This window comes from Choloepus didactylus, chromosome 2, assembly GCF_015220235.1.
Source record: "Choloepus didactylus isolate mChoDid1 chromosome 2, mChoDid1.pri, whole genome shotgun sequence".
Taxonomy (NCBI): Eukaryota; Metazoa; Chordata; class Mammalia; order Pilosa; family Megalonychidae; genus Choloepus; species Choloepus didactylus.
Window position 1 is genome coordinate 82204234 of NC_051308.1, and position 25131 is coordinate 82229364.

Below are 25131 nucleotides of genomic sequence, written 5' to 3' on the forward strand. Positions count from 1 at the left end.
AGTAAACCCTCCACAGAGATTATTTCATTTATTCCTAGGATATAGGTTCTATTGTTATACTCAACTTATGGATGAGGACACTGGGATACAGAGGGATTAAGTGAGTTTCCCAGAACCTCACAGGTAGTGAGAGAAGCTGAGCCCTCCGCCTGGGAAGAGAAGCTACGTCCTCCGTGGTCCATGCCTGCAGCACACAGACTCCAGCCCTCCAGGAAGAGAGGGTCCAGGCTGCCCCAGAGCTCACCAGAGCTCAGAGTGGAAGCCCTGCAGGAAGTGGTTAGGGGAGCCAGCAGCCAGCTGACAGGCCCACCCCAGCAGACACGGAGAGGTGGATCTCAGGCGGGCAGGGCCTGTTCCCTCAGGGTGCAGGGTCTGCGTCAGCAAGAGAGCAAGGTGGAAAGTGCTTGTCCCTGTGTGGTGTGGAGGAGATGGCCCGCACACTGCCCTCAACTGGGGGTCTGGGGAATTGGCACTCTCCTCCTCAGTGAGGTCATTTTGATCTGTCATCTCTCTGCCCTCTCCTCCCCCACTGTTTCCAAGCCTGGGATCCCTCTCCAGCCATCCCAGTCCCAGAGCTGCAGACACCTTAAAAAAGCATGCGTGGGCCACACATGTGTCATCTGGTCATCTCGGCCTCAAGTGAGTGGCCGAGTTGGTGCCCTCCGTTCACAGCATTAGGGAGCAGAGCCTGAGGCAGCTGATGGCCAGGTGTGCCCTCAGTCGGAGGACCCTTGCAAGAGCAAGGAGGTGACGGCCTAACCCACCAGCAGCCCAGGGGCCGGGGCTAGGGGAGGGCTCAGGCACCAGAGAGCAACCCCAGCCCCCCGCCGGTCACTGTGTCCTCCGGACGGCACGTCTGCCTGGTCACGGAGGCCCCCAGGGCAGGGCCCCTGCTGAGTTAGCCATGCATTCATTCCCCACAGCGCTAGGAGAGCACAGACGAGGTGCTCACTCCATGCTGAATGGAGAGTGGATGGGTGAATGAATGAAATGAAGGTGTTAAAGACAAAGGGCCTCAGCCGTGGAATCGCTGGCCACGTACTGCTCTGAGCAAATAGTAAATCCTGAAGCTGCCGCCTCTTCCTGCTCTGTTGGGAGTAAAATTTCCCTATAGCCCAGGCCTCCTACAGCCACGGAACTCAACCTCCCCACAGTTCTGCCTCCCCCAGGGGGAACTGGTCAGTCTGCCCTCCGGCTGGTGTTGTGTCCTGCAACCAGCCCGCGGGCTCCACCAGCTTCCCCGACACCTTTGGCTGCTCCGAGGGGCTCCGAGACGCTGTTGGGAGTGGACTGTGGCCTATGTTATCTGACTGCTAAGATGAAAGGTAAGTGAAGACTGAAAGCCCAGGTGTCACCACACTGGCCTGTGCCCCCGCCCCAGGGCTGCCCTAGGTGCGGAGCTGGATACCAGCCAGCAGCAACCCTTACCGTCCCTGCTCTTCTCCTGGGATGGCTCTGGCTCCTGGCTGCCGGGGCCCCTCTCCGCTCTGCCCTCAGGGGTGGCTCCTCTCCAGGGGTCCTGTGGCCCCTGAGGTGAGATGTTGTTGCAGTTGTTGGAGGACAGGGACAGCAGCCGGTGCCTCATTTGGGGGTTGCAGGCTGAGGTCTGTGTGGAAGTGAGCTCACAGGTCCTGGGAACCTCACTTGTAGGAGGAGGCAGGGGAGTGTCCACAGGGCCTCCCTGGTCACCTGCCCTGCAGGGCCGAGCCAGGGCTGCCTTCCTACGAGGCACAGGGGAGGTGGTTTTCCTTGTAGAGGGAGGGGTTGGCACCCAGCCTGCAGGGGACGGTGAAGCAGTTGGCAGCTGGGCTTGATGGGGGGCAGAGGATTCTGCGTGGCTGTGCTGCAGGGAGGAAGTGGATGCAATTTCCGGAGAATCAGGGCTTCCTATAGCCTGCCCTTGCCTGCCTGGCCCCGATGGTCTGAGCTTCATGAAAGGGGTCCAGGCACAGGCTGTCCTGCACGGAGCCCAGGGATCTGCTGGGTGTGCCCAGTGATTTCCCAGCCCAGGTCCAGGCTGCTGCTGGGAGCCCAGGGAAGCCCTCTTAGGTTCCAGGGCAGGAGGCTTAGGAACAGCATCTTCTCTTGGGAAAAAAGCCCCCTCCCTTGTGTGTCCTCTGTCTTCTTTTGCCTCCTCTCCCACCTCCAGGTGGTTGACCCCAGACAGGGGATGCCCAGTCTGAGGGCCCCGGGGCAGCTCTGTTTGGGTCTTCCTGGATCCCCTGTGGCCTCCTCGAGACCTGGAGCCCTGGAGCCAGGGGCTGCCGCTGCGGGGTCGGCCCCGTGCCCTGCTGGGCTGCGAGGCCCCAGCCTCCTCACTGTCGGTTCTGCAGCTATCCGAGGTGTCAGTGCTGTCGAGGGCTGAGTCCGCCTCCTCCAGGCGCACGCTATCTCCGGTGTATGTTTCCCTGACCCATTCTGCTTGGCGGGGTCTTTGCTCGGGAGGGAGGAGACTGAGGGGAGAGCTCAGGCCCCCGGAGCTACAGGGCTCCGCCAGCACCCCCTCCACCCCGCAGGCGGCTTCCAGCTCCTGGAGACCCGTCGGGTCTGGGGGCACCTTCCCCTCCGCAGGCCGGCAGCCTTCTGTACACCTGCTGCAGGCTCGGCACTTCTCGCTGCTGCCAGCGGGCGTGGGTGGTGAGGCCGGGAGGCCCCTCCAGTCCAGCCTGCCCACGAGCCTGTGGAGGGCCCCTTCCCCAGCATCCCTGCGCCGGACGCCCCCGCTGATGTAGTCGGCGAGGTCTGGCTTAGAGCGCAGGGGGCCCTGGTCCCCGGTCGGCAGCGCCAAGCTCAGCACCTGGCGCTGGCGCTGCTGTAGCCGCTCCAGGTAGCGGAACTCGGCATCGCAGGCAGACTCATCCTCGAAGCGGACGTGGGAAGGGGAGGCACTGCGCTTCGGACACTGCCCACTGCTGGACTCTCCGCTGGAGGAGTCACTCATGTTCCCGTTCTGGGGGCTGTCTCTGCAGGCAAGGGCCATCCTCGGGTCCACGGTGGGGCTCCTCCGGCCATCTCTGATGAAGAGAAAGGAGGAGTCACAGGCAGAAGGATGGCGAGGAAGGCACAGACCCCTCCCAGGCACCACCTGCCCCTTCCACTCTGGGGTTGTCTCCCACATGCTCCGGCATAACTACAACCCACACGGTTACCCCCACAGGCTGGGAGGGAGTCAGGGAGCTGACAGCTGCCTTCTTTACTTGTGGCTTTCCCTCTCGTGTTGGCTCAGCTGGAGTTAAGAGGAAACATCATTCAACTCAGGATTGCACAGAAGGAAGGTACCAAAGACACAAAGGGCATATGTGTGTGAGTGGATGTTTAGGGAGAGGAAGGGGGTCTGACCATCTGGCATCACAGAAGACCACAAGAGATTTTGTGGAAATAATGTATTTGCTCCAAGTTTTATGGGAAGAGTGCATTTTAAGTCTCCAAGTCAGGATTTCTAGGCATTCTTGCTCCCAGAATTTCTTCCTGGGGTTTCCAGTACCTAGCCAGAGACACATCATCACCTCAACCCCAGAAACGGCAAGCACCCCACCAAGCTCCACCCCAGCCACCCAGACTGGACACCCCCACCCAAGGCAGGAAGTGCCCACTCGGAGTTTCTGTAGAGCTCAGACACAACACCCGCTATGAGGCCCCAGCGGGTGAAACCCTGCCCTGCTGACAGGATGTGGGCTGCACTTTCGGGGCCCAGCTTTAAGGGCGGGACATTCCCAATCTAATAAGGTGGTTCCAGTCCCTTCAGCCGCATCAGTGACTTTTACATACAAGATGGTAAGTTAAGTCATCCCTGAAATTCACTTCAAAGATAGAAATAAACGTTTCTTTTTCCTAAAAGAAGAAATGAAAGGGAGCTTGAGCCTATTATTAATCACCTAAGGTATCTTCTACCCAATTATTCAACCCAGAGGCTCCCTGCCCACCTCAGCAGTGCTGAGAACAGTGCCTGAAGGTAGGGTGAGGATTCTGGAGACAAATGCAGAGGGAGAAAGGCACTGAAGCAGCCAGCAGAGCCCACGCCTGCCAAGCTTATCAAGAGGAGGCCACAGCCGGTGTGACTCAACAGTTAGCCCTTTCGGAGAGGTTTCGGTCTCAGCTCAGAGCCTCTGCTCTAGTCCGGGAATTGTATGGCCTTCCTGGGGAGTCTCCTTTCTCGAGTCCTGCTTTCTACAAGAATGCCGACCTAAACACTCAGTCCAAGATAAGCAAGCTCCACAGAGTCTTCACATGGCTACTGTCTGCCACAGGACAAGAGAACTTTTGGTGTCACTCTCCCAGGCCCTGCCATCTTGCTGCCCTCATCCCAAGGATTAGGATCACCAACCCAGGTGTGCCTATTCCCCCAAATGGCAAGAGCGTGTGCTTTCAGGAGCTTCTCAATTACTGTTTGATTTGCTTCTAGAAAATGCAGCTATTACTAACCACCTCTTCACCTCTTGGAAAAGTCCTGTCTGTTCAGGTTTGTCCCAGACACCTCCAGCCAGACCTAGGACAAAGAAAAGCTTCTGGAGACTGCTCTGCCTGCCCCCAGACTTCCATCATCTTTCACTAAGCTGCTCTTTGGAAGGAGGGATGCATCTGGGCTGGGGGGGCCTCCAGCATCTAACACAGCATGGCCCTCCGGGGTGACTTGACAGAGCGTAACCTTTAGAAGCATCTGCAGCAAACCATCTGGCGTTGATTTTTCAGCTATACCCTCTGAGGATTCACCAAGCACTGCAAGTCATAGTAATTCTTTTCTGGACACAGCAGCTGCTAAAGTGGGTCACCTTGCATTTTGACAACACTTCTATAGCCAGGAGACAACCAGGCAAAAGGCAACCTACTTTAAAGTTAGTGATTGGGGTCATTTACATAATAGAATCTGTTTTGCAGATAGTCTTGCTGTTTTTGAGCCTACTCAACCCAGCCTCAGTATCTGTAGAAAGCAGAACTTCCTTGGAAGTTCAAGGCTTCTGGATCCCATATATATGCAGAGAATAATAGTTAGGGCACCTCAAATAAGCCATGTCCATCTCCAACTAGTGTCCACCAGCCAGAGGGAGAGAGACAAGGCACAAAACATGGAAAAGGAAATAATGGTAGCCTGTGCGACATCCCTTGCTGGGATTTAGGGTCTCTCGGGCTCTCTCTTGAGGGCTGCAGCCCAGGGCAGCCTGTACCTCTGCTCACAATGGAGTCACCTCAATGGTTCCTTACAGGTCCCGGGCTTCTAATGAGCAGGCTCAGCAGCCACCATCAAAAAGCATGTGGTCCAGTTGCACAAAGAATCCTCACTCCCTCTATCGCCACGCGGTGGGTCCTGCTTGGGCCTGGCTACCTCATCCCAGGCCCAGGTGGGAAACTCCTCGTGTAAGCGGTTCTATAAGGTACACCATACACAGGACAGGCACCATGAAGGGAGTGGGGTGTGTCACCCAGGTGAGCAGTCACGCAGGTGATGAGCTGGTCTTTGAGTCCTTGAACCTGCTCTCTCATGTCTCTTCATCCCTGGGTGAGCTCACCCTCACCCATGACCCCAACACCATGAAATCAGGGATCAATCTGCAGCTCTGACATTTCTCCTCCTCTATCGATCCCATATCCAACTGCCTGATGAGCAGCTCCAATGGATGCCCCAGGCAATCCCTCTCGGAAGCTGGCCATGCGCCTAGGCTTCACCCTTGGCTAAGGCCCCTCCAAACATCCAAACAGAATCCCAGGCTCAGTTCTGGCTGCTTCCCCTTCTCATCCCTCCCACATCCAGTTAATTCAACGACTAATAGCAGGAGTTAATATTCTACAGTACTCACTAAATGTTTATGTAGAATTCATATAACCCTCACAACAACCCTATAAGACAGGTACTATATAGTTCTCATTTTGCAGATGAGGAAATGGAGGCACAGAGACTTCCCAAAGCACATGGCTAGTATGTAGCAGAGCTTTAACCTTGGTAAGCCTACTTGTTTCTGGCTCTTGTGAATCTCCTATCTCTGCTCCTGCTTGGTCAGGCACCTCCCATCCCACCAGGCCTGGGGCACAGCCTCCCCACTGTCCCCTGGCTCCTGCAACCAGCACATCTCTGCAGCCTGAAAGGCTTTACTGAAATGCAAATGTGATCACATCGCCCACTATTTAAAATCTTGCAGTGGCTCCCTAGCTTCTAGAGGACACATCCAAATTGGTTAGCAGGCCTGGAGGCCTCCACGACTGGCCTCCACAGAGCTCTCCAGCTGTCACATCATGCCCACTGTGCATCCTTGTGCTCTAGCCCAGGAGATCCTGAGCGCAGTGTTTCTGCTCACAGTTCCCCTAGGATGCTCACCTGCCTCCCTCATCTGCCCAGGAAGTATCTACATCTCCTTCAAGTCCCAATTTAGAAGGCACCTCCTCTGGAGAGCCTCACATGTCCTCCCCAGGAGGAACTACAAGTTTCCTGCTGAGTGTGCACAGTTTTCCTCTACTACACCATAGTCCACAGAATTCCATTATCGGTTTGCCTGTCTTTCCTCCTAGAGACTGTGGCCTCCATCCCCTCAGGGAGCTCAGATTAGGTTTCATTTACCTATGTATCCCCAACGTCTAACTCAATGCCTGACACTCAGTCGGCCCCCAGTAAATGTGTGCCGACTAACTTAATGTTTTAAAGCGAGTGCCTGACATGGGATTAAAAAAAAAAAACATGCAGAAGGGAAGAGCGAACAGCAGCGTTTTGGCTAGATCCCACATCTTCTCCCTGCCCACCCTTCCCCGCCACAGCCCTCCCAGGCCAGCTGGGTCTGAGCTGTACTCACCGGCTTCCCTGGGCTATGGTGGGCACAATGTCATGGCTGGCACGGAGGGGCCGGGTCCTGGCCTTCACGTGGGCATGCTGCAGCAGATGCTTGGCTTCCTCATGCCTGGGGCTTGGCACGGGCTCCGGCTTGGGACCAAAGGTCCTGCAGGGTAGCACGCAGGCAGAGCAGACAGGGGAGGGATTAGAAGAAAATAACATGGATTAGAAGGGGCTTTAACAGTGTTGAACACCAGCTCTGCCAGAAAAAGCCCTGCATGTGCCGCCTTCCTCTTCCAGCTCCCACACAGAGGGTGCTGCAGCATCAGGCCTGGGGCCGGGGACCTGGGAAAGAGCCCTGAGCTTGGGGTGGGGGTGGGGAGATGGCCAGGCCTGGGGCAGCTGCTTAGGGACTGGAAGCAGAGACCCCAGGAGGATCTAGACAGGGGTAGCGAAGTCTCCAGATTATTCCATTGTTCCTTCCTTGGCAGACAGCAGGAGTTATCCTGGAGGAAGGGGGAGAAAAGGGCCTGGAGAGGTCGGGCTGGGCCTGTGCCCAGACAGATGGCCTTTGCACGCATCACCTCACCTTCTCCTTGTCTGTCTGCACCCACACGCACGCCCACTCAAGCACACATGTGCACACTACCCTGCACTCCCACCGCAGACACAAGGAATCTGGGCTCCGCCCATCATAGTTCTTGTCCTTTGGGGAAATGACACTGTTATAAACCCTGGTGTCTTCTTGTGTTAGTCCCGATCCAAACCTGTCAGGCATCAGCTTGGGGCTCACAGAGTCAGGGCTGAGAGAAATTAAGCTGGACCCAAACCAAGTCAGCAAATGGCTCGATTTTCATAATAATAAGGGTCTATCCACCCTCACCACCTACCAGATGTGCTGCCTCCCTAGCCAGTCTGGAGCTGCTGAAAATGACAGCAGCCCTTTTTCAAAGCTGTCTCCCAGACGGTGACATGCAGCCCGCGCCAGCTTATAGCAGTCATGGGAGCCCACAGCCTCCCACTGACAAGTCGGCTTTCTCCGCGGAGCTCGCTCTCTCCAGCCGGGCTGGTGGAGGGCAGGTGCTCTCTCCACCTGACAGATGACGGTGCTCCGGAGCGAGAGGAACATAAGGCACACAGCTCAAGGTCGAGCATCAACTGAGAGCAAAGCAGATGACATCCTCCTGCATCTCTCCCACTCCCTCTGTCCCCTCCCCTCCCAGGGTCCCAGCACAGGCCAAGGATGCTTGTGGCTGGGGCTGGACACACTCTGTGATGTGACTTCAGCATCCCCTGCCCTCACTGTCACATAAGCTGGGCTGTCCTCACCAGGGAGAGTCCAGAGAAAGAGAACTCAGGCAGATAGAGGCTCGGCTGGGCCTAGATCGCAAATCAGTGGCCCACCCTACCCCACCCTTACCCCTCTCATGTGCCACCTTGGGAGAGGGGGTCTTGTCCTGACAGGGGCAGGCACCAGGTGGTCTCCTGCATGACAGAGACATAAGTGAAACATGCCTCCCTGGGGCATCCTTGGACAAGCTTTGGGAAGACTGTGGTTTTTCATTTTTTGGGTTTTTGTTTTTTTTTTCCCCCTCATTATTTGCACCTTACCCAGCTTTGGAGCCAGAGGAGGGGAAATAAAAAGGAACTGCTAGAATAAAGGCACCATCTGTGTCTATGAACCCTGGCAGGGCCTCAGCATGGCTTTGGAACAAGGAGGCCTTTACTGTGAAAGTGAATCCCCAGGCTTGCCAGCCCGGTGAAGCCTCCCGTGGCAGGAGAGGCCCCTCTCTGCACAGCTTCCCGAATGAGCAGCGCCACTGACAAGCAGCCGAGAGCAGCTGTGCTCCCTGGGGCTCCTGCTCCGACAGCAGAGATAATGAGGTTACCAGCCTGGAGAGATGCCCGCACCCTTGGAGCCTTCCGGTGACAGCTGTGGCTCCCCTGCTGTCAGGGAGCATTTGTCACCAGACCTGCTGAGCAGGCTGGAGAGCCCCCAGGTAGCTGGCCAGATGTTGCCAGGATCAGCCTTGTGCCCTCTTGGTTTGTAAGCCATTTTCCTACTTTGCTGTTTCCTTTCTGCTCCCTCCATTTGGAGCTGTTAGTATATATTTTTTCCATCAGCTGCCCTGCTCTGGTTTCTGGCAGACAAAGCTAGTTTCTCCACTGATTAGAAAAGCAAGGCATTTTAGGTGCCTGGAGGCATTTATGCAGTAACAGACTGGAGAGGAGAGGGGCAGCCACCTTCACAGACTGCAGCCAAGATGAGCTGAGCTGGAGAGGGGGCTCCTGACCAGCCCTGTCGTCGGAAGGTGGTCTTCGTCCCCAGAGGCAGGAAGCAATAGGCGTGGTTCTGTGGGATGCTGAGCCTGTCCCGGTCTGACTGCCCACCTCCCACCTCCCAATGCTGGCCCAGGGAGGCCACCCAAGGGACAGACAAGTTCACACTCTTCCACCTGAGGGACACTTTCCAGTCTAATCTGACCCTGACCTCTGCCAAGGACACAGTCCATGGACTGTAACCCACAGTCCCAGCTCCCATGACTCCTCTAGGAATTTCCTGGAAGGCCAGGGCAGTCAGCGGGCAGCCAGGCCAAGAGAAACACAGTTTCCCACCTAAGAACAGGCAGCTTTCGCCACTCTCGAAAGCCTGCAGATCTGGGGCTCATGAGCTCCATGGGTAGGGCACAGGGATAAGGCAGCTGAGGGATTCTCCTCCCTGGGCCTCAGTTTCCCTATTGTAAACACGGGAGTTGGATATGGGAGAGAACTTCACTTGCTACTCTGTGTGTCTGGGTCTTTGGCCATGCAGCCTGGTGTGCCACAGGGTGGAGTGCAGGGCTTTGAGGTTCTCTCTCTCGGGGGTTCACACCACAGCTACTCAGCTCCCAAGGGGCAGCAAAACCTACAACAAAGAGCTAACTGTTGGGGAAGATAACAGATTCATGTGCGTATTCTGGCCCCTCCCACTGCCCCCCAACCACCAGCACCTGAAGCTGCTTCACGAGGACAAATGACAGCATGTGGGCCCTTCCCTCACATCTCTCTACCCAAGCCAGTCTCGTGGTGGCAGGGCGTCCCAGCCACGCAGGGCAGCATCTCTAGTCAGAGAACCACCACTCAGGTCAAGGGGACACAGTGGCCTCTTTCTGCAGCCATTGTAATCCTGGATTAAAATGCTGAACTCCAGCAAGCCTGGGCTTAACCCTTTCATCTCAGGTACCTTAATCAGAGACACTGTGGAATGTAGCAAGTGCTCTAGATTCCTAGATTCCTGGGTACAGCTGGTACAGGGAAAATATATAGTGTTCAGTAAATATATAAACCCTTTTGCTCAGCCCTTGTTCTGTTTTTGTATATTGTGAAGCTTTCTGATGCCCGAGGATAGAGCTCTCTTACTGTCAAACTGTGTGCAGTTTCCCAGGGGAGGGCAGGAGGAAAAGGTATGCCCAGAATTGATTCTGGACCGTGTGTTCCATGACGGTAGGGACCTCACGTTAGACTCGCTATTATGCGTGCTTTCATAGAAAACTTCTTCCCAGGACTGCAGCTCCTGACAGCACAAAGCATGGCTAGGACGCTAGTCAGGAGAACACTACTCTTCCCCCAGCCAGAGGTAGCCTCTCTCTGCATCCATCTTATCATCATCCTGGATTAAAATGATGAAAACTCCAGCAGGCCTGGGTTCTGGGGCTAGTTAAAAGCATGGTTCTGGGGCCTGCCTGGTTCTAATCCCTGGAAGGCCACTTACTTATGAGCTGTGCACCCTGGGCAGGTTACTTAGGGGTTAAGCCTCAGTTCCCACATCTGCTAAAAAAGAGCTCAGTTGCCCTTAAGATAAGTGAGACTGATTCCCTGTAAAGAGTTTTAGTACAGGCTGGGCACTTGGTAGGACTGAATAATGTTAACATTCGTGATTATCATGACATCACCATCATCACCACCATCACCAACACCACCATCATCATGACAGCAGCAGTAGCAGCAGCATTACATCGTCATCATTGTTGTTGGTTAAATTACTCTCCCTTACTAAAGGAAGGATAGAATCCCCGGGCATTAACTGAAATCACTTGCCAGAGCACCTTGACTGCAAGAAGAAAGCATGGCCTAACGAACCCATCAGAGCATACAGAAGACAGAAATCAACTTGTAGCTAGAGAGGGGTTGGTAGTTTTGCTCAAGACTTTCAAAAGCCTCTGTCAGTGCTCCATAGACAAGGCGATTTCCTTCAAATGAGTCACCATCAAAGTGGGAGCAGAAGGAGGCTGTTTAGTAATGGAGGGAAGCTGATGCCAAAAAAATAAACTGGGCATCCTCTTGGTGGAAAAGGGCAGACATTCTGAAGAACGGGCTGCTGGTAGCGCCCACCTCACATAACAGCTTTAAAAGGATCTGGGCTGAGGGGTGCCGGGCTTTCCTAAGTCACTGACCTCTCACTGGAGGGCAGAGCAGTTCTGTCCCTACCTCCATGAAGCAACTAGCAAGCCCCCTGTTGAGAGAGGCTGGGGGCTGCCCCCCGGCCTCAATGGGGGACCGAGGTGGTCACGGCAGAGCAAGTGTCTGCAGCACCTTCAGCCCAGCTTCCCACCTGGCACGAGACAATGCACTGGGTTGGACTGTGTCCTCCAAAAGGACATGTTCAAGTCCCATCCATGGTCCAGTGAACGTGATACTAATTGTATATAGGGTCTTTGAAGATGTTTCTAGGTATGATGAGAACAAATGGATTAGGGTGGGCCCTGATCCTATGTGGCTGCTGTCCTTATAAGAAGGGGAGACCTGGACACACACAGATAGATGTGGGAGAATGCCGGGGATCCACCACAGACGCCAGGAGAGGGGCGTGGACAGCTGGGACAGACTCATCCCTCAGGGCTTCAAATGAAGCACAGCCTGGCCAGCACCTTCCTTTTGGACCTCTAGACCCCAGAACCATAAGACAATACCTCTCTGTTGTTTTAAGCTCTTGTTACGGCAGCCTGGGAAACTAAGACAGGTAATATACTTGAAAGTCCAGGCAGTAGTTGCTTTGGGGGGGGGGGGGGACCAGGTGACCGTCCTTCCTTCCACTTGGGGTTTAGAACACCAGGTAATTTGGGAGTGTATTAAGAATTTGAATACATGGTTAAGTGGTGAAATTCAATGTTTGTTTTCTTTTTAGTTTTAGTCATGGTGGGTTTGGAAGCGGTAAGGGGATTTCCCCTAGTTCTCCTCTGTGTCTGTGTATGAGTCAGTGGGGGCAGAATGGGGGTGGCGGGGAGAAGTGGGAAGTGGGGCGGAGGCTCAGCTTCCTTAGCCACATCTGTGCCTCAGGGCATCCTCAGTCAGGCCTATAGCCCTGCGGGTCCTGCACGGCGCGGGAGGGTCTCTTCTCCCACGCAGACCCCCTCACACTAAGGGCCCAGATGATTCAGAACCTGGCCCTTGACAAGTGCCAGGCCCCAGGACACTGCACCTGCCCAGCATCCCTGCTGGCCGCAGAACCCCTGGGGAGACAGTCATCCTGCTGCTTCTGGGGGTGGGAAGAGAGCAGGAGGAAGATCATCAGTGTGTCTCCATTCCCTACTTCCTTACTTTAAATCTAAATTCTAAGTTCTCTGCACACAGCCTCAGTTGCCTTCCCAGCCTATACTTTTATGCCCTTTGCCATGAGGAGGAGAAAACCCGATGGTTTCATCACATGTTCCACCTCAGGCCTCTCCCCAGCATCTCTGCAGGCCTCCCCCACTCTACAATGTCCTCTCCTCTCTCCATTCCGATCCTATGAAGCCCATGGAGAGCTCCAGCCGCTGGGCAGCCCTTACCTATGCTCTTTCAAGCCTGCATCTGCCAAACATTTATTGTTCTGTGCAGACACTAGGCAGGCACTGGGTCCCAGAGACAAGCATGGCATGGTTTTTGCTTTCAAAGAGCTCAAGGAGGAGATACACTGGCATCGGCGATGGCCAAAGCAGGAGCAGGCAGACTGGACAGTGACAGCACACAAGGCAAGTGCATCTGAAATTATACTGGTGTGGACACTCAGCGGTTAGTTCACAGGTGATTCTCCAAAAATGATGGTTAAAAATTAACTTTTCAGAGAGGAGGGAAGATGGCAGCATAGAAAAGAGTGGAAGCTAAGTAGTCCCCCTGGAACAACTAAAAAAAATCAGAAACAACTAGTAAATAATCCAGAATAACTGGGGGGGAACAAACGAGACCATCCACTCATCATACACCAACCTGAATTGGGAGGAATGCCCAAGATCACAGCATAAAATCTGTAAGTAAAACCTGCGGATCCAAGTAGTGAGACTCCCTCCTCCATAGCCCGAGCTGCAAAGCCTCGTGGTGCCAGAGAGAAGCTCTCTCCCAGCAAGCGAATATAGCTCAGCTGAGCCCCAACTGGGGTTTTAAGTAGCGAGTGTGAACTGCTCACTACAGGTATGAATCCCCAACAAGCAGACAGAGGCTTTGGGTGACAACTGACCTTGGAGAGCCAGAGGGTCGCCTCAGACTAGTTCTGTTTCTTTTTTGGCTCAGTGGAGAAAGCTCCAGCCATTTTCAGTTCCCAGTGCTGTGACTCAGAGAAGGGTGGAGATAGCACAAGCAGAGAGAGAGAGAGACCATTGAAATGCTAATGACCTCCCCCTAGGGGGTCTATCTTCTCTAAGAGGAAAGAGGTGGGGCCTACACCTGAAAGCCTACACGCAAAGGAGCAGATGGAGAAAAGAATGAGAAAATATGAGCAATGTCTCCGGGAACTCAAGGATGAAACAAAGTACAATAATGTATGTATCATTGGTGTCCCAGAAGGAGAAGAGAAGGGAAAAGGGGCAGAGACAATAATAGAGGAAATAATTAATGAAAATTTCCCATCTCTTATGAAAGACATAAAATTACAGATCCAAGAAGCACAGCGTACTCCAAACAGAACAGATCTGAATAGGCCTACGCCAAGACACTTAATAATCAGATTATCAAATGTCAAAGACAAAGAGAGAATCCTGAAAGCAGCAAGAGAAAAACAATTCATCACAGACAAAGGAAGCTTAATAAGACTATGTGCGGATCTCTCAGCAGAAACTATGGAGGCAAGAAGGAAGTGGTGTGATATATTTAAAATACTGAAAGAGGAAAACCGCCAACCAAGAATCCTATATCCAGCAAAGCTATCCTTCAAATACGAGGGAGAGCTCAAAATATTTTCTGACAAACAGACAATGAGAGACTTTGTGAACAAGACACCTGCCCTACAGGAAATACTAAAGGGAGCACTACAGGGTGATAGAAGACAGGAGTGTGTGGTTTGGAACACAATTTTGGGAGATGGTAGCACAACAATGTAAGTACACTGAACAAAGATAACTATGAATACGGTTGAGAGAGGAAGGTTGGGAGCATGTGAGACACCAGAAGAAAGGAGGAAAGATAAAGACTGGGACTGTGTAACTTGGTGAAATCTAAAATGTTCAACAATTGTGATAAAATGTACAAATATGTTATTTTACAAGGGAGAACAAGCAAATGTCAACCTTGCAAGGTGTTAAAAATGGGGAGGCATTGGGGGAGGGATGAAATCAATGTAAACTAGAGACTGTAACTAACAGAATCATTGTATTATGCTTCCTTTAATGTAACAAAGGTGATATACCAAGGTGAATGCAGATAAGAGGGGGGGGATAGGGGAGGCATGTTAGACACTTGACATTGGTGGTGTTGTCTGACTCTTTACTTTGATTTAAGGTGATTTTTCCTTTTGCTGCTTCCTAGCTGTCATTTTTTTTTCCTCTTTCTTTTGCCTCTCTACCTTCTTTGACTCTCCCTTCTGCCTTGTGGAAGAAATGTAGATGCTCTTATATAGATCGTGGTGAAGGTGGTGAACACATAAATATATGACCATACAGAGAACCATCGATTATTTATTTTGGATGGAAGGTATGGTGTGTGAACAAAACCATATTAAAAAAAAAAATGGGTTGATGACAAAACCTCGAGGGCAATATACTGAGTGAAATAAGCCAGACACATAAGGACAAATATTGCAGAGTCTCACTGATAGGAACTTATTGTAATATGTAAACTCATAGACATGAAATATAAGGTACCAAGATATAGGATGAGGCTTAAGAATGGGGAGTAGTTGCTTAGTATGAGCAGAATGTTCAACTAGGATGAACTTAAATGTTTGGAAATGAACAGAGGTATCGGTAGCAAGATGTGAGAATAACTAACAGTGCCGAATGGTGCGTGAATGAGGTGGAAACGGGAAGCTCAGAGTCATATATGTCACCAGAAGGAAAGTTGGAGATCAAAAGATGGGAATGTATAAAACTGAATCCTATGGTGGGCAATGTCCATGATTAACTGTACAAATATTAGAAATCTCTTCCATGAACCAGAACAAATATATGACAATACAATTAGAAGTTAATAATAGAGGAGCATATAGGGAAGAAATATATACCTATTGCAAACTATATACTACATTTAGTAGTATTTCAGCATTCTTTCATAAACAGTAACAAATGTACTATACCAACACTACGAGTAAACAATTGAGGGGAGTTGGTTAGGGATATGGGAGGATTCAAGTTTCCTTTTCTTTTTTTCTTTTTTCATCTTTCACTTTATCTCTTGTCTGGAGTAACGAAAAGGTTCTAAAAATTGAACAAAAATTAAGTGTGGTGATGGATGCACAGCTGTATGAGGGTACCAGGGGCAACTGATTGTACACTTTGGGTCTTTGGATAATTGTATGGTATGTGAACAATCCCAATAAAAATTTTAAAAAAAGAAAAAGAAAAAGTATATGAACAATGTGGGGAGGAGGGGAATGGGATGTTTTAGATGTTCTTTTTTATCTTGATTTTCATTTTATTTTTTGGAGTAATGAAAATGTTCAAAGTTTGACTATGCTGATGAAAGCACAACTATATGACGATACTGTGAACAACTGATTGTGCACTTTGAATGACTGTATGTTATGTAATTATATCTCAATAAAATGGCATTAAAAAAAATTAACTTTTAAAACCCTGAGATTTTCCTGCAGCTATGGGCCTGACCCTGGAGCCACAGGCATCTGAAATTCTTTAGGGCTGCCTGCCTGCCCCACCTTTAAATTAGAGTTTACAAACTGTTTGGGGGCAGGGCAGTGATTTGACCCCTAGCAAACCAGCAGGGACCTGGAAATTGGGACCCACCCATGTCTGAGCTGTTCAGCTGGCTCTCTGTTCCTCTCTTCCTATGAACACAGAAGCTCCTTCCTGAAGGGCTGTGTGCGGGCCTCACAGGGCACACGAGAGATGGGGCTTCCCGCCTTAAGCCTCAGCTTATGTATCTATAAATGGGCACGATTCCACTGCAGGGATGAGGGGGAGAGAAAGGTCTCTGAGCTTCACCACCAAAGTGTGAATAAGAAAAAACTCCAGAGACCCTCTCTCCATTTTTCCCATAGCAGACTAACAATTAAAGTCCCTGCCGACCCACCTCAGGGTCTGGGGCCCCCAAGATTATGCAGCGGTCCTGACTGGAACCAGAGGGGGCCTGGGTCACGTAGCACTGCCTCTCAAACAAGACTAGGGGTGGCCCTGGAGCCCTCCTGATGCCTAGTGTTTTCTGCATGGCTGACTTCCTTCATGCTGGGCCTTGCACAAGCATTGCATTGACTGCTGATGCTGCTTTGCTTTCACATATTCACATACTTTTAGCTCACGCTGGATTCACTTGGGATCCCAAGGCAATTTGTAATCCTGGTATGCTCTCTCAGAGCCTCGAGGTAGGGGTGAGGCCAGAGCTGGTTGTGACCATTTTACAAAGAGGTAAATTCCTGGATCCAGAGCCTGGGGGGAAGAGGGCAGGCAGGGGCAATGGGAGGGACCCCACTTCACCTTTCTCCCCTCTCCCATCTCTAAGGTGTCCAGTTCCCAGACACAGCCCATGACCAAAGTCACCTACAGCACCGATCCCATCTACCCCATTTGAAGTACTAACCTCTCACCTAATCCTCTCCCACCAAATCAAAACCCCATTTCCTGAATCTATCCCAAGAGCTACGTAGGAGGGAAACATGGAGCCCGTTACCCACCCTTCTTTGCCTATACCTGAGAACAGAACCGGCTGGGGGAGACAGAAGACCTCCAGGCCCCTAACCCAAGGGGTGGCCCTTTGGGGACATGAAGAGGACAACTTGTGGCAGTGCCACCCAATGCTCAGAGCACAGACCTTGGGGCAAGCAGCCTTGAGTGCAAATCTGACTCCAGCATTTTTTAACCTCTTCATCTAACCTCTTCATCTGTGGGGTTGTTATGAGGGTAAAATGAGAATGCAGGTACAATGCTTAGCACAAAATAAGAGTTGAAAATGGAAGCTGCTGGCATGGTCTTTTGGAGGGAAGGGCTGATCCTCTAAGATCAAACTTTCTCTTGGGGTGAGGGGGATGGAGGTCCCTCTGCATGTGACCCTTGGTATTTAAGCTCCCGGGTCACTTCTGGTGTTCCCTAGGCATCTCGGGTGACTCTCCTGCCCTCCCCACATGGCTGATTCTCACTGCCCTGCAATAAGCTGGGCCAGCCCCATGGCCCTGACCACCATTGTGGGCTCTGCAACCACCGTCACTCAGGAGCGTCTTGTCTTGTTACCAAGCAGAGCAGTTGTGATCTTGGACATAATTAAATGTGTGTTAATGTGGTCGTGAAGGTTATTTGATCTCAGCGCTAAACCCATGGATACTGAACTTGGCTGAGTGTCAAGCAGGACCATTTATTCCTCCAACCCCGAGATCTGAGGGGCCCCGCTGCCCCATGAATGAGATCCTGCCCCTTGCCGTGCCAGAGCACGTCCTGGAGGACGCCCTGGGCCCTTCAGGATGGCAATACCGGTGGTCAGCCAGAGCCTCAGGACACCACTCTGCCCAGGGTCCCTAAGCCCTCGGTACAGACACTAAGCCCTGGGCCCTGGCCCCATGCAGCGCTCCCAGGGTACAGAGCCGAGGGACATGTGCCTTTGTCAAAGGTGCCTTGTAAGTTCAGCTATACAGAAGTGGCACTGGTGAGGCCATCCCACTTAGTGGACCACGTTACTATCTGCCCAGAGGACTAGGAGTAGAGACCCAAGCGAGGAGCCCAGCAGAGCAGGCATCAGGCACAACAACCTTTCTCCCATCCTTGAGTCTAGACGTGTTCTCTGGCTCTTCAGCCTGAGTGTCTGCTCAGCAGGGACCTGATTGTAGATTGTCAACAGAGACCAGCAGGACACCACGGATGATTTCCCCAGCAAACCAGAGGATAAAGTTTCCCCCACACCAACTCTATGCCTCGTCTGCCAGGCATTCTAAGGGGGATGTGGTTAACAGTCTTCGAACAGGGTTCAGAGCTCACTGGGACGTCTCCCTTCTCCCTCTCCTTCTCCTTCTCTTTCTTCCGCTCCTCCCCCACCCCACATATTCACCCACCATACTCGTACCATATACACATCATACAATACACATGAACATGCCCCGACACATCTGACACATGCACACACACCACCCACCCGAACCCTAACATGATGCAGATGCTACAGCAGTTTAAACAATAGTCCAGAAACCACAGACCTGAGGATTCTTCACAAATGCCACCTCCTGATAGGACTAAAGGAAAATCCCTCCCTACTCCATACTTGAGGTTCAACCCCTTTAAAATGGGTAGTTTTTATTACTTATTATCCATGACAGTCAGGTGCTTTGGCTTCTCCTTTCAATAGTGACCTCTGAACAAAATCCCCAGTGGCATCGCCATCCTGCTGGGCCTGGTGTGGGGACAGTAGGCAAGGAGCAGCTGCGGCAAGATGAGGCACCATCTCCTGCGGACACAAGGTACATCGGCCCAAATCTGCGCCACTGAAGGCTCCACGAGGAAGGAGGAGAGGACGGAAGTAGGGCTTGATGGGAAGGCAGAGAGGGGAGCAGTGTGTCGTGAGGTCCCCAACCCTCCCTGCAGTCTCTGGGCAGGACCTCTGGGGCTGGGGTGGGGATGGGATGAGATGCTGAAAACTGGCCATGGAGGCAGGAGAAGAGACCAAGACAGAAGGGGAGGCAGCTATGATTCCAAACCATACATAATGAGAGAAGGAAAGGTGCAGCCGGACGTCCCTCTCTCCACCAGCCCTGGCCAAAGCCACTGAGAAGGAGACGAGCAGAGCCTTCGCTTTGTCACATCACGGTGCAGGACCGGGGGACCCTGTCCACAATTCCAGAGTGGGGGCCAAACTGAGCGGAATTTATGATGATGGAGAAGTGACCAGGCTGCCCTCTGCCCTCAGGAGAAAGCACAGGATCCTGAGGAGGGTGACAGGACCGTACAGCTGGGGAAACGGGAGCTCCTGGCTCTGTGATTTCTCTTAGCCTCGTGTGCCAGGAGCAGGGCAAAGGCCAACCCCTGTGCAGGCAGCAGCAGCCGCCCAGGCCCACAGGTGGCCCCTCTCTCCCACCACTGAGCCAATCCTTCTCCCGCTGCCCAGCAAAGACACTTACCATGTCAGGACAGGCCCCACTTCCATGCCCACCTCCCCAGCATGCATGCCTTCCCCCAAACACTGAGGGCAGAGGGGTTGGCAAAGTCTATGGGATTTTACAGTGAGATAGGAGGTCAATCCCTCCAGCTCAGGAGGGGGTGAAACCCTTTATGCAGTTCTAGAACATTCCCTTATTGGGAAAGGAATTAATGAAGTAAAAGCTTTGCAATTGTATCCTTTTCTAAGGATTTTCACATCCATTATCTCATTTTAGTGACAGAGGCTATTTCCCCCACTTTAAAGATAAAGTGGCCTGGGCAGGGGAAATGGCTTCTAAGGACACACAGCAGGTAGTCATTTCCCCAAACTTTGGGTGCACTATACTTTCGCTCTACCCTCTACCCTAGTGGTCTGCTCAAGACAGCAGGTAGGCATCAGCCTCGGGCACTGAGGGTGTCTTAAACCCTTTACGCAGTTTCAGGATGATGCTCCCCAGCAGCCCACTGTCCACGGGTCTGCCAGGGCAGGAATTTGCCTGCCCCCTTGCTCTCATGAGGTGCTGAGTAACTGGAGGGGACACTGGCAAGGAGGGAGGGACAGAAAGTGCAGGCTCTGAGCTCTTACCTGTTCTGGTCTGAGTCCTGCAGGGAGATGCCCGAGTCCCAGTCCACGTCCCCCGCTGGTCGTTCTAGGATGCAGAACAGAAGCAGGGATGAGGGCAGAGCTGGAAGCTGGGCTCTCAGCTGCTGCTGAATGAATATCGAGCAGATAGTTTTCTCCAGAAGCAGTGTACTCCCAGGCAAATCCAACACCCTGCCTGTGTCTCAGACTGAGACGAGGAGGCAGTGACTGCTGATGGGCATTGCCAAGGGCTGAGAGGACCACCTGGTCTTTCCAGATGGGGTGTGAAGAGTGGACTTTTGAAATGGGGAGGAAGGAAGGGAGAAGGCTATCTCCCCAGGTCTGAGAACTTGCACAGCCATCAAGAAGTGCTACTATCTGAGCCCAGCCCAGCCGCGAGAACCCTACCTCTTTGTGTGACGGGTTCCTGTGTGCTTGCCTCCCCAATGGGGGCCATGAGGCCCACTGGGAGAAGAGGACACAGCATCAGAGAGGAGGAGCAGAAAGTCACTCTGGAAAGGTTATGAGCAGGGGGAGGCAGTCATGATGGCCTCTACCCCCAAGCGAAGAGGTGGGTACCATGGGGGGGCCACGGGGGTCTTCAGACAGGGGTGGCTATGAGGTAGTAAAGAATCTAAGTCAAAGCTAAGAGTAAGAGGATATCCTGATGATGCTGGTGACAGGCTATTTTGCTCTCCCTCCTTTCCTGCCCACAGAATCCCCTCCCTGGGCACCACCTTCTCATTCCCTTCCTCTTAAACTCTCTCCTGCTGTCCCTACCACCCAGACCCAAGCCTCACCTGGTACAGCTTGGTCCCAGGATGGAGTCCAGGTCAGGACCCCTGCCTTGGGGGGGCCCTGCCCCGAAACACTCAGCATCTCCTGCAGGAGAAGGCGGTTCCTCTCCACTTGGTCGGACAGGGACAAGGGGCTGTCCCCAGCACCCAGAGCCCACAGGTCTCCAGCTCTCCAGAGTCCCCCCAACAGGGCCATCCTAGGAACAAAGTCCTCCTGAGAGACCACAGACACATTGTCTGGGTTGCCCCCTGTGGCTGGGCCATCTCGCAGGTGGCATGACCTTCCTGTCTTCGGACTGGGTGTGTGGGTGATTTGGTGACAAGGACCAGGGCCCCCAGGCCAGCTCGGATTCACTCTGTGGATGGGGCTTTCTTGCAAAGAGCTGGGCCCTGGCAGCAGCCCTCGCTCATGGTCAGGCAGCATCCATGTTGCTTCTGAAGGCCACAGGCTCCTCCCGCTCCAGGACTTGAATGCAGGGGCAGGTAACCTGGAAGGCCTGGGGCAGTCGTTCCTGACGGCTTCCTCCTGGTTGACAGTGCTGTCAGTCAGGCTCTGGGCACCTACCACAGCATTAGGCCCAGAAGACCCCTCAGCCGGGGTCCTGGTTCCACTAGCCTTCATTCGGCAGCTGTTGGGTTTCTTGGAGGATGGCTGCCCTTGGGAGGTGGGGCCTGGACTCCCCCCCTGTTTGCCTGCTATCTTCTCCTTTAAGGCCCTGACCTTGGACTCTAGCACAGAAGGGCCTTGGAGCTGTACCCTCCATGCTGTGGGAGGGTGGGGGGCTGTCCGGTGGGGTGCTCTGTCCTCCTGAGGGCAGGACCAGGGCCTCGGAAGGTGGCCCTTATCCAGCTGCTGCTTGGGGCCACTTTTCTCCACAGCTGAGGTCACCTCCATGGCGATGGCTGTTCTGCTCACTATCTTGGGCCCTCTGGAAGAGAAGAAAGACAGAGCTCCTGAGCCCCAGTGCCTTTATGGGCTCCAACAACCTCCTGGACCCTCCAAGTGCCTCAGTGTTGAGCCCTGTCCAGATGAGAGTAACCTGGGGATGGAGCAGAGGGGGACCTCCAGATCATGTGAAGCACTTTGAAAAACACTAACCACTGGACAGCACAAATACGTTATTATTGATTGTTTTCTTCCAAGGCTGTTCTAGTTTTTCTATCCCCATTTACAGATGAGGCAAAATGAAGCTTCAAAGGACCACTATCCCTATGCCACAGGTGGACCAGAGTGAAAACTGCAACCAGATTTCCCAATCCCTAGCCTTTTGCGTCACTGAAGGATGGTCTCAGTGAAGGATATACATGTCTGCTAGCAGCCAACACGCTCTCCCCTTTCCAAGGGGAATCAGTACAGGTGACAGACTCCAGGAAAAATATCAGGCAGGGTATGACCCTTTGTTGGAAGGGGCTGCATCCCCATCTCACCCCTGTCCGCAGTTCATGGGCCACAGGACCAGGGCATGAGGTCAGTTGCTACCTCCCATCAGGCATCTAATCTGTACCAGGCAGGACTGCAAATGCTTTCAAACACACGCACCCAAATAATCCTCATGCTACACTGTCAGAAATGCATTATTATCTCCATTTTTACAGATGTGGAAACAGAGGCTCAAAGGCTTTATGTCTCACAGGAGCCAAAGGAAGGCCCCATTTTGAATGCAAAGCTTCTCATTCCAATACCAGGGCTCTTCCAAATCACTCGATGATCATTTAACCCTACCCTTCTTCCATAGGTGAAAATATTAGGTCCGGAGAAGTTAAGTGTCTTGCCAGAGTTATACCACTCCTTAGTGACACGGCTGATGTTAATGTCTCCATAGGGAATAAAAGTGAGTGCAGGATTTTATTCACCCAGCTTGTGATATGCACACACACATGCCATAATGCCTTAGTATTTATTCTGCTCTTTGAGGAAATGCTACTTAAATTTCATACATCTAGATATGCCCACTTGAAGTGCATTCACTGCATGAATAAAAATCCATGTTTACATAAACTACAAATTAGGAGTTAACTATTCACGTCATAAATTCACCAAGGATTCACCAGAGAATTCTTTTAAATGGCAAATCACTCTGCAGTTGTTTACCACTCAAGTTTTACTCAACTTTTCAGGAACAAATGTATTTTATAAAGCAAAATACACACACAGCTTAAAATATCTTATCAGCTTTAAGTCAGCGACGCTTAAGGACTAACTTCATTCCCGAGATCATTTACTCCGCCAGTTAATCTAGAATTTGCCAAGTTTCTTTCTGCAGTCCAGCCACCTATTCCTCTCTTCTAAGGCCCAATCCTGAAATCAGGGGCATAACATGAGTAATTTCAGTTAGCTTTAAGGAACTTTTTGAGGGGTAAACGCTGGAACTGACATTCCAGAGATAACCCCTCTCCGGAGACGGTAGGGAACGAGCCCCTCCTATTGGGGTGGGTGGGACGCAGGCTTCGGGGAAGATTGTTCCGCGTGGAGCCGCCAGATTCTGAGACCCAAGTACTGTATTTGCGCGAACTCAGAAAAGCTGAAATGAAGATGGACGTGAAGGAAGGGTCTCCCCACGACCCTCCCCGCGTGCGGCCGTCGGCGGCCCACGACCCCCGCCCGGCCTGGCCGCGCCTCGCCTCCTCCGTACTCACTGAGGGCCGCCGCGGGCAGATGTGGTGGCCTCCGGCGCCGTCTCCTCCGCCTCCATCCCCTCCATGCCTCGGGGAGGCGAGACCCTCTTCCAGCCCTGTCTCCCTCCCAGGCCCGCTTCGGGGTACGCGGAGACTCGCAGGCCCGAATCCCGGGCGGGAGGGCTCGGGCCGGGGTCTCCGGGAGTGCAGCACGCAGGCCTCGGCCCTCGGGGCGCGCCGGGCCCGGGGTCCGGGGCTCAGTTCCCGCCTCCCCGGGCAGCCCCCGGGCCCGGGCTGGGTCCGGCCCGACCGGTCGCCCCGCGGGCCGCGTCCTCCCGTCCGGGCTGCGGAGGAGAAGCGGGGGCGGGCGGGGGCGGGCGCTGGCAGAAAAGGAAGTGGCATCGGCTGCTAGTTCATGGCTTTGCCATCAAGGGAAGAAAGGCCAAGCCTGGCGGGTTTCGGGGCCGGGAAGGGAAGAGAGGGAGCGGGACAGCGCAGAAAGGAAGGGGGAGAGCGGAAGGGGCTGGAAAAGCCGGGACTTCTGCCTCCCCCGCCCTACCCCCAGCCTTGGTGGCCCCTCTGCGCTCGCCGCGGCCCACCGGCCCCCGGTCCGCCCCGGCCCAGACCCCCCGAGCCAAGTGCAGCTGCTTCTCCCGGCGGCGCCGGCGAGGGAGTGAGTTCCTCACGCACGTCAAAGGGGCGGGAGAAAACCTAGGAACCGGCCTCGCGTTTAGGAACGACGGAGCCGCTCGGCCCGGGAGACGCGTTGCGCTCCGAGGACCCCGGGCGAGCCGCGGGCGCCGAGGAGGCTCAGGGCTGCCTTCCCGGGCGCCCGACAGGACCCCTTTCCCGGCACGACAGCGCACCCGAGAGCGAAGGCGCCGGCTCGGAGCGCCCGGGGAGCCCCAGCCCCTCCGCGAGCGCGGGAAGGGGAGGCTCTGGGCAGAGCCGAGCGGCGGGACGCGGCTCAACTGGAGCAAAAGTTAAGGAAACACCATGTTCTTCCCGAACCTCGCGGGGCGACTTGAAACTCTACACCCAAGGCTTGGAGGGGAGGAGGCTCGGCTATCGGAAGCTAAGGAATGCCCTTTGTTCAGACAACTTTTTTTAGAGGAGTCCGTACTCCCTTCTCCTTGGCACCGTCCCCATCTCCTCAGGGCACCGTTTCCTCCGAGGTCAAGGTCATTTGTTTCCGCTTTCCAGAGCCGCGAGGGTTAAGACCGGAGGGGACGGAGGTCCGGTCACCCCATCGTGCTAAGAGGAGAACCCCGTGCCTGCACTGCCCGCTGCCTTGGGCAGGGACCGGTTCTCTGGGTTCTGGGGACCCCTGAGAGACCCTGGCACTTTTTCCAGACCTGGAAAGAAGTAGCAGCAGGAAGTTTTACCTGCGGCTGTGGCCCAAGTCAGTGGAGTTTTCTTTCTCTCCACCCAGAGGGAGAAAAGGGAGCCTCACCTTTTTCCAAACCTATTTTTCCACATAAGACAGGAAACAGTAAGAGAGTCGTGAACCCAGGAGATGCCGGAAATCTCTACAAAGGGAAAGTGCTCATTCATCTTCCTTCAGCCAACAAGCGTCACTCCCAAGCAAAGGGTTGCTCCCGTACTGGTACTTTGCCCTACGGTCACCAGCAGTAAGGACGGCACAGTGCGCTAAGTGCTGCAGGGGGTGTCCGGAAGGAAAGGAGGCTTCCCGCGCAGGGGGCGGGAGGGGGTGCCGGTTGAGTGAAGAGGAATTGCCGGGCAGCGGGTGGGGATGGAGGGTGGGTTGGGGGTGTGTGTGGAAGAGGGGCATTCTGGGCAGGCCCAGTGGGCACAGGCCTGAGAGCAGCTGTTTGGGGAGCTGAAAGTAGATTGGCCTTGGGTTAA

General features: G+C 53.5%; 1 protein-coding gene across 6 annotated transcripts in view; it reads right to left on the reverse strand.

Annotated features, from left to right (window-relative positions):
• KIAA1614 (KIAA1614 ortholog) overlaps positions 1-24887 on the reverse strand; it is a 36872-nt gene extending 11985 nt beyond the window's left edge. The window contains exons 1-6 of one of the 6 annotated variants that reach the window (XM_037825231.1): positions 24719-24883; positions 21371-21578; positions 20653-21175; positions 19856-19919; positions 6777-6920; positions 1429-3014 (exon numbers count right to left, since the gene is read on the reverse strand). In XM_037825231.1, the coding sequence (XP_037681159.1) occupies positions 1429-3014; positions 6777-6920; positions 19856-19919; positions 20653-21175; positions 21371-21578; positions 24719-24819 (2626 nt within the window). In that variant the 5' untranslated portion in view covers positions 24820-24883. Of the gene's footprint in view, positions 1-1428; positions 3015-6776; positions 6921-19855; positions 19920-20652; positions 21579-22851; positions 22949-23286; positions 24314-24718 lie in introns of those variants that run through there. The other 5 variants (XM_037825230.1, XM_037825228.1, XM_037825229.1 and 2 more) reach the window with 5 other exon arrangements.
• Between the last annotated feature and the right edge of the window lie 244 nt (positions 24888-25131).